Below are 9,671 nucleotides of genomic sequence, written 5' to 3' on the forward strand. Positions count from 1 at the left end.
AGATAGATTGTTGCTGGGCTATACGTCTTCGTGAATGTCTGTTTACAACTAATCGCCGTCATCATGAAGCGGTTATTGAAATATCATGCACTGTGGATGATTCTGCCATTTTTATAGCTAGAACAGTAAGTCTTCCCATTTATATCATGTTTCTATTGTGCAAAATGTCGTTTCACTAGGTTTTTACGTGGGTTAGGTCACTGCACATCCAAATAAGTGCCCTTAACGACCCCCAGCCCGTCAGTCTCCATAGGATAACATGGGAAAACTCAACCCCCTACCTGGTGGGCTCAAATATATTTTCATCTTTTTAAAACTGCTTTTCCATGTCTCACCTCCATACATTATTGTATAAACACAGATATCTCCCCTACCCTGCATCATCTCCAGACTCCATCTGGAACTTGTAAACAAAATAAGACCATCAGCTAGTAGTGTGATATGGGAGACCAGCACTGCTCTCATATGTGAATGCACAGAGCAGGGGTGTTAAAAGAGCAGCTTCGGTTCCACAGAGCAGTTGACGAATTTTGGTGTTAGCTTCACACGCTAACGGCAAAGCTAACAGATAACGGCGGAGCTAACAGCGAAGCAAACGGGCCTGGAGGCCATTTGTGGTCGAGGCGAGAAGGGATACAGCTACGTCCGTGTTTGGTTGTATATAGAAGGGACTAGTTTGCTTCGTGTGGACTCACTGGACCGACTGACTCCACATGTAGGCGGAGCTCGGGAGCTTCAGAGCTAAGGGCAGGGCTACAGATTAGGTGTCCCTAAAGAACCGCGTTCTAACAGTAGTTCCGCATTACATTAATTTGCACGCAAGTTTTATTTATTTTTCATATTCAATTCATGTACCGAACAGAGACGCCCGTACCGTTTTGGTTCAATACGAATACATGTACCGTTCCACCCCTACAATACATCCAATATAAACTGAAAGATTGTGTTGCTGCACCTATTGAATTGGATGTGATGTATAGCCTACCAATCCAGACAGAATTGTGACTTGGCTTGTATTTGCTACAGTATTTCCGCTTATCATCGTACAATTTCGGTATTAAAAAGCTGCATGTTATTGATGTGTGCATGTGTGGGTAAATATGTAGTATCTACATCTACATCTGTGGTTTCACAGCCTCAGCGAGGAAATGTGATGGCTGCTCCCTGCCTAGGCAAGCCAAAACTCAGAGTTTTATTTGCTCAGAAAGCTTTCCCCTTGAGACACGGTGATCGATGCATTAGACAACCAACCAAACCCTACTTTGAAGCATATTGGTCCAGTGATTCAGCAGAATTCTGAAGCCAGCTCTAGTTTGTGCGATGGCAATCTCTGTGCAGTGAAAGATGAAAGATGGCATTTTGATTCAGTGAGCAAGATCTCATGCCAGCCATGTGAATGCATCTACCAAATGTATTCCCATCTGTTTGTCTGAGGTGAAATGAAGCATGCAGCAGGGGATTACCTCCGAACAATTAGCTTTTACAAAGCACAATGCAGTATTGCTCCTTTGAAAACGTGCCTATGGCAAAACTATGACCCAATAAATGCAGAGCTGTAATCTGAGGTGTTCTAACAATGACCTGGTGGATTGCTCTGAGGCTGGAATTTGAAAACGCTGTTTCCACCAGGAGCGTGGGCACACAGACTTGGAAACAGCTGATTGGCCTCTTTAAAGCCTTCCGCTTTTTCAAGGAAATCTTTAGCCAGTCTCCTTTTTACAGGCAGTGTAGAAAACACCCAAAGAAGTATGCAGGAGGAGAGACTTCCTGACAGCTCATTTAACATTCTGCCTGCTTCCACCCACTTAATCTGGAGCCCGCACCTCTCTGACGTTCGCTGAGTCCTTTCTGAAAAACAGAACATCATGCTATCTTTCCCTTTATAGACACATTTTTCAGACACTTCCACCATTATGTGTCTTCACTGTACACAGGAGCTATCAACCCAGAAAAACAAGTGGTCTTTTCACCGCAGCCTCTGTACTCATGCTCCCATTCCTGACATAGCCTACTTGAGCCCGGTCATGTACATTAATAAATGATAGTGTCAGAGCTGACGGGCTTCACGCCCGCCTGGGCACCAGCTGCACTTATAGCAGACATGTCAGAGAGACACAGCTCCACTGGAGACAACCCAATCAAACACTGCCACTGCCACTGTCTGGATGAGCGCTGGTTGACAAATAAAGTCTCCTTGCACTGACAAGAGGTGCACACACACTTCACTCCTCCAGACTGACTGCAGACCTGTAGCCAGGGTCTCCAGTGGCTTAAGAGGTCAAGCCATTTAACCAAAGGCACTACAGAATGAGGCCAACCACTTTATCTTACTTTCTAAAACCCTACAAACCGCCGAGATTATATTAGGCCAAAGGTTTATCTTGCTGATAAAACTTTACGGCAGTTACCATAATTACCATGCGGTGGCGATGATGTCAGCAGTAATTATGAGAAATGCTGATTTGGTGATCTGTGATCATTAGAGCAATACACAAAGACACTCTACAATTGTGTATGTGTGGAATAAAGTATGTCTCAATAGGACAGACAGACACAATTGATAGATGTCCCCATCAATTTTCTTTTGCCAATGAAAAAAGAAAATCCCACAAAAGGGTTTTTATAAGTGACGAGTGTACGCTATAACAAAGACAAAAAGATGTTGCACCATTATAGAATTTAATTAGTGGTCTACATTGCTTATGATGAGAAATTTTCCTTTAATAATTCAGGCCTATGCTGTCAGTAACAACTAGGGCTGGGCGATGTGGAGAAAATCTAATATCACGATATTTTTGACCAAATACCACGATATCGATAACGCAATAATATTATAGGGTTGACTATTGGTGCTTTCACAAAATCTTTACACAATGAGTTTTTTTTATAAATAATCGTCAGTAATGTCAGGATATAATGACTAAGTGGGAAAAGGTAAATAATAGAACAGTTACAACAGTCTGGTAAGTTCAGAAAATGACATCACTTTACTGTAATACAGCCTTTACAACCAGGAAAAGACAACACTTATGTCATATTACGATATCGATATAATATCGAAATATTGCCCAGCTCTAATAACAACCAATATATGTTCATATACACAAATCTGTAATTATTCTAGATATTACACAGAATCCCCCACATTTACTGTATTGCTGACAAACCCTGCACAAAAACATACTACAGAGTAAAACCTGATGAATAAGTAGACTTCCCCTGAGAGGACAAGGAGCTGCAGTAAACATAAAAAGCATCATAAACTTTGTTTAACCTGAAGACCTGAAGCCTCTGCTTTTATATAACTCCAGGATCGAAATGATAATAATGAGAGATTCATCTTGGTATTTGTAGTAAAATAAAGATTTACATAGCACACATACACTCAACAATTTGAAACAGCAGATAAATTCATAGATAAATTCGGGAACCATCACCTTATCGTGGTGGAGAGGTTTGTGTGTCCCTATGAACCTGAGGGCTGTGTTGTCTGGAGCTTTGTGCTCCTGGTAGGGTCTCCCAAGGCAAAGTGGTCTCAGGTGAGGGGCCAGACAAAGAATGGTTCAAAAATCCTATGAAAAATCGAGGAAGGGATGAAGTGACCCTGCCCGGAGGAAGCCCGGGGCTCCCGTCTGGAGCCAGGCCCAGATGGAGGGCTCGTCAGCGAGCGTCTGGTGGCCGGGTTTGCCACGGAGCCCGGTCGGGCACAGCCAGAAAAAGCTACGTGGCGGACATCCCTCCATCCCATGGGCCCACCACCTGTGGGAGGAACCGCTGGGGTCGGGTGCGCTGCCACATGGGTGGCAGTGAAGGTCAGGGGCCTCAACGGACCAGACCCGGGCAGCAGAGGCTGGCTCTGGGGACGTGGAATGTCACCTCTCTGTGGGGGAAGGAGCCGGAACTTGTGCGGGAGGTGAGCGCTACCGGTTAGATCTGGTGGGGCTTACCTCTACGCACAGTCTTGGTTCTGGAACCATACTCCTGGATAGGGGTTGGACTCTTTTCTTCTCCGGGAGTTGCCCAGGGTGTGAGGCGCCGGGCGGGTGTGGGGATACTCACAAGCCCCGGCTGAGCGCCGCTACTTTGGAGTTTAACCCGGTGGACGAGAGGGTCGCCTCCCTACGCCTGCGGGTTGTGGGGGGAAAACTCTGACTGTTGTTTGTGCATATGCACCAAACAAGAGTTCAGAGTATTCGGCCTTCTTGGAGACCTTCAGTGGAGTCCTGCATGGGGCTCCAGTTGGGGACTCCATAGTTCTGCTGGGGGGACTTCAACGCGCACGTGGGTAATGATGGAGACACATGGAGAGGCGTGATTGGGAGGAACGGCCTCCCTGATCTAAACCAGAGTGGTTGTTTGTTGTTGGACTTCTGTGCTAGTCATGGATTGTCTATAACGAACACCATGTTCGAACATAGGGATGCTCATAAGTGTACTTGGTACCAGAGCACCCTAGGCCAAAGGTCAATGATCGATTTTATAATCGTTTCATCTGATCTGAGGCCATATGTTTTGGACACTCGGGTGAAGAGAGGGGCGGAGCTGTCAACCGATCACCATCTGGTGGTGAGTTGGGTCAGGGGGTGGGGGGAAGACTCTGGACAGACCTGGTAAGCCCAAACGGGTAGTGCGGGTAAATTGGGAACGTCTGAGGAGGCCCCTGTCCGACAGACTTTCAACTCACACCTCCGGCGGAGCTTTTCGTGCATCCCTGTGGAGGCTGGGGGCATTGAACCCGAGTGGACAATGTTCAAAGTTTCCATTGCTGAAGCTGCGGTGAGGAGCTGTGGTCTTAGGGTCTTAGGGTGCCTCAAGGGGCGGTAACCCACGAACACCGTGGTGGACACCGGTGGTCAGGGAAGCCGTCCGACTGAAGAAGGAGTCTTTCCGGGATATGTTATCCCAGACGACTCCGGAGGCAGCTGCAAGGTACCGAAGGGCCCGAAGGGCTGCAGCCTCTGCCGTGAAAGAGGCAAAGCAGTGTGTGTGGGAGAAGTTCGGAGAAGACATGGAGAAGGACTTTCGGTCGGCACCAAGGTGCTTCTGGAAAACCGTTCGCCACCTCAGGAGGGGGGAGGGGAACCATCCAAGCTGTGTACAGTAAGGATGGGACGCTGTTGACCTCAACTGAGGAGGTAATAGGGCGGTGGAAGGAGCACTTTGAGGAACTCCTAAATCCGACTAATACGCCTCTATGGTAGAGGCAGAGCTGGAGGATGAGGGGGGGATTGGCATCAATTTCCCTGGTGGAGGTTGCTGAGGTAGTTAAACAACTCCACAGTGGCAAAGCCCCAGGAATTGATGAGATCCGTCCAGAAATGCTTAAAGCTCTGGGTGTGGAGGGGTTGTCTTGCTGACACGCCTCTTCAACATTGCGTGGAAGTCTGGGACGGTGCCTAAGGAGTGGCAGACCGGGGTGGTGGTTCCCCTTTTTAAAAAGGGGGGACCAGAGGGTGTGTGCCAATTACAGGGGTATCACACTTCTCAGCCTCCCGGTAAAGTCTACTCCAAGGTGCTGGAAAGGAGGGTTCGGTCGATAGTCGAATCTCAGGTTGAAGAGGAACAATGCGGATTCCGTCCCTGGTCGTGGAACAACGGACCAGATCTTTACTCTCGCAAGGATCCTGGAGGGAGCCTGGGAGTATGCCCAACCAGTCTACATGTGTTTTGTGGATCTGGAGAAGGCGTATGACCGGGTGCCCCGGGAGATACTGTGGGAGGTGCTGCGGGAGTATGGGGGTGAGGGGGTCCCTTCTCAGGGCCATCCAATCTCTGTACGACCAAAGCGAGAGCTGTGTCCGGGTTCTCGGCAGTAAGTCGGACTCGCTTTCAGGTGAGAGTTGGCCTCCGCCAGGGCTGCGCTTGTCACCAATCCTGTTTGTAGTATTTATGGACAGGATATCGAGGCGTAGTCGGGGTGGAGAGGGGTTGCAGTTCGGTGGGCTGGGGATCTCATCGCTGCTTTTTGCAGATGATGTGGTCCTGATGGCATCATCGGCCCTGTGACCTTCAGCACTCACTGGATCGGTTCGCAGCCGAGTGTGAAGCGGCTGGGATGAGGATCAGCACCTCTAAATCGGAGGCCATGGTTCTCAGCCGGAAACCGATGGAGTGCCTTCTCCAGGTAGGGAATGAGTCCTTACCCCAAGTGAAGGAGTTCAAGTACCTTGGGGTCTTGTTCGCGAGTGACGGGACAATGGAGCGGGAGATTGGTCGGAGAATCGGCACAGCAGGTGCGGTATTACATTCAATTTATCGCACTGCTATGACGAAAAAGAGAGCTGAGCCAGAAGGCAAAGCTCTCAATCTACCGGTCAGTTTTTGTTCCTACCCTCACCTATGGTCATGAAGGCTGGGTCATGACCGAAAGAACAAGATCCAGGGTACAAGCGGCCGAAATGGGTTTCCTCAGGAGGGTAGCTGGCGTCTCCCTAAGAGATAGGGTGAGAAGCTCAGTTATCCGTGAGGAGCTCGGAGTAGAGCCGCTGCTCCTTTGCGTCGAAAGGAGCCAGTTGAGGTGGTTCGGGCATCTGGTAAGGATGCCCCCTGGGCGCCTCCCTAGGGAGGTGTTCCAGGCACGTCCAGCTGGGAGGAGGCCTCGGGGGAGACCCAGGACTAGGTGGAGGGATTATATCTCTAACCTGGCCTGGGAACGCCTCGGGATCCCCCAGTCGGAGCTGGTTAATGTGGCCCGGGAAAGGGAAGTTTGGGGTCCCCTGCTGGAGCTGCTACCCCCGCGACCCGACCCCGGATAAGCGGATGAAGATGGATGGATGGATGGAGATAAATTCATTCTCCTCTGTGTCATTCATTCCTGTAAATCCTTTTAAATACTTTACCTTTCGATGAATAACACATGATGTCTGTTTATCTCTCAATCGCCCCAGTTTGGCCATTGTTTATAATGTCCAAACATTCAGCCAGCTGCGTGGTCTTGTGAATACAGTACACTCCCTGACATTATGTTTGTGCAGCCAAATCCCCTTTGGCTTGTTGCTTGGCACTTAATATCATAAAACTGCCCAAGAGTAAAGCCAACCAACAGGCCTATGTTTGTAACATATCTAATTTACTTTCATGTAGAGATGAAAGAACAGATCAAGTTTCAATGCACTAAAATCTGTCTTAACTAGGTCTGTAGCTAGGCTAATGATTATGTTCCTTATTGATTACTAATTGACTTTTTTTTTTTAAATAATTAGCTGTTGTTTAATCTATAAAATACATTTGAAACATTTGAAAATAATGAAAAATGACCATCACATCTTCCCAGATCCCAGAGTCATGTCTTCAACAGTCCAAACCCCAGAGAGATTTCATTTACAATGATATCAAATCCTCTCATTAGAGAATCTGAAACCAGTGAATGATTGGTATTTTGTGACTTAAATTATGATTTATCACACATTGATTTCTTGTTTCCATAAGCACTGCAGGGCATCATCCGTTGTCAGTATGCATTCTTAGGACTGCTTCAAATTCAGTTAAGGCATCTCAGTGTTCAGTGATAACCCCTTGTTGGGTGTAGAGCCAATGCTTAGTTGTACAGATATTAGACAACACATACCCACTATAATTTAAGTATGATATAATAAGTAAGTTGCAAATGGAACGATATACTATGTAATGCATAACCCAACTATACTGCAAGATCAATAGGACCTTCGGAAGGACTGAACCATGACTAATGTGGTTCATCTGGCTGCTGAAGACCTCTGAATTAGACAATAAACAACAGACCTGCCCTGTTCAGAAAGACCAAGTTACCTAAAGCTAAAGATTCAAATCATGCCTCAGCCAGCTCAGTGTAATGTGGAAAACAATTGTGTTGCCACATTAAAGCCTCAAAAGGGAGACGCTTTTGAATGTCTGAGGGTGTGGGGGTGAGTAAAGCTTGGGATGGAGGCACAGATAAAAACAGACAAATCAGTCTCCACAAGATGTCACAATGGTGTCTTACAGAGATTTTATACTCAAAGAATAATTTATAAAACAAGTCATAATACAAAAACACAAACTTGGCCAGCCACAGCAGGCAGACTGGAACAACTCCAGGACAGAGACTGCAGCCACACAAGTTCTCTCATCACCACTGACAACCTGGGTGTGTCTCAACACACAGCCCTGGACATTTACCAACTAGTATCATCCACAGCATCCGAGCCGAGGCTGCACAGTCTCTCTACATGCACATATTCACTATCATTTACCGAGCATTACTCATTTAAACCGATGCTGTATAAATCATAATAGCTAGTCCGGGATGTTTTAAACTAATAGCCAGCTTGTAAGCTTGTAAGCTGGCTAGTAAGCTTTATTAGAGCCTCTTTTAATTGTAATTGTTAAACTTAGAGACTGCAGGCTACAATCCCCACTCCAGTCCATTGTGTGAAGCCTTACATGCTGGTAATTTGATTAAAATAATGCCCTCCCCTCCCCTCCCCTCCCCTCCCCACCCTCACTCTCACAAACAAAACACATAGCCTACGTTTCACCAGTAAAGACATTTTATCTTATCTTTCACTTAAACGCTACAACTCAAAAGAGGCCGCCAGACTAGCTAGCTACATGTAACGTTACGTTTCTTCAACAAGATCAACGTGCTGACTGGCCAGCAGGTGCAACGGGTTCACTTGACACACACGACCAAAAATGAACTTCTCGGGAGAATGAAACATGTCTTACCACTTTGCTCCCCCAGAAAGACGAGTTTGAATTTTCTTAAAGGGTTTCCAAAGTCACTGCCTACGGACATTTTGAGGAGGCGGAGGACAGTCTGAGTGTAGCTGTGTGTTCCCACTCGAGTTCGGTGTCGGTAGTTGAAGATGCTGGATAGAAAAGGTGCCGGTGTTGCTTTCCGTTCAGCCCTCCCTGCTCAAGGAACACACTGCTGCTGCACCGGTCCGTGACGCTGGGGTGATTTTTTTTTTTCTCTGCGCATGCGCGGCCTCTCCTCGTTCTCCGCTGAACTGACAGCCGTGATATAAAATGACGTCATGTGAGTCGGAGGAGACAGGGAGGGTGCAGCTGGGCCCCAGTTTCATCTGTCTGGGAAGCTTCTTCTATTGGTTCATCACGAATTATGAAGACATTCGTATACATTTGTGTACCAAAACATGTAGATGTGTGTGGCAAAAAACAAGGTAATATTTTACACTACTTAAAGGGGTTTCCAGTGATTCAAAATTGCACTCCCATAAAGTTGGTGAACCTGTGAGAGACATTTTAAAAAGAATGATCAAACTCGTTGCAGGCAGAGGCAGAGATGTCTTGACTTTTAGTCCCCAGAAAACCTTGGATTCTACAGCATAATGCAACTTGATAGGATCCTTCAAATACCATCCTTTCATCTACTGTAAATGATCCTCTTTCCAACTCCACGCCCCCAGTCTGTAGCTGGAATAATGCTGATGACATCATGGCTATTTTATCATATTTTAGAAAGCTCATAAAGCCAGAAAATATTATTCAACTATTCTCACAGGCTGAGTAGTGATTTTCATAATGAGTTGAAATATCTTCATGTGTAAAATCTGTGGTTTGAAACTATAAAAAAATATTGGGCACATATATATTTCCATAGGCTAATATCCTATGGTATTGTGGTATCTGAAGATTTACAACTTTGACTTAAGGTTTGCCATATAAGGGAATTCCTATGAACTTTATCC

General features: G+C 46.5%; 1 protein-coding gene across 1 annotated transcript in view; it reads right to left on the reverse strand.

Moving 5' to 3' along the window:
* The window catches only part of rab6ba (RAB6B, member RAS oncogene family a), a 64,212-nt gene extending 55,310 nt beyond the window's left edge, over positions 1–8,902 (reverse strand). Inside the window, exon 1 of the mRNA XM_078259880.1 lies at positions 8,686–8,902. Coding sequence (XP_078116006.1) covers positions 8,686–8,755 — 70 coding nt within the window. The 5' untranslated portion in view covers positions 8,756–8,902. The remainder of the gene's footprint in view (positions 1–8,685) is intronic.
* Between the last annotated feature and the right edge of the window lie 769 nt (positions 8,903–9,671).

The sequence above is a fragment of the Sander vitreus genome, chromosome 9, assembly GCF_031162955.1.
Source record: "Sander vitreus isolate 19-12246 chromosome 9, sanVit1, whole genome shotgun sequence".
Classification (NCBI taxonomy): Eukaryota; Metazoa; Chordata; class Actinopteri; order Perciformes; family Percidae; genus Sander; species Sander vitreus.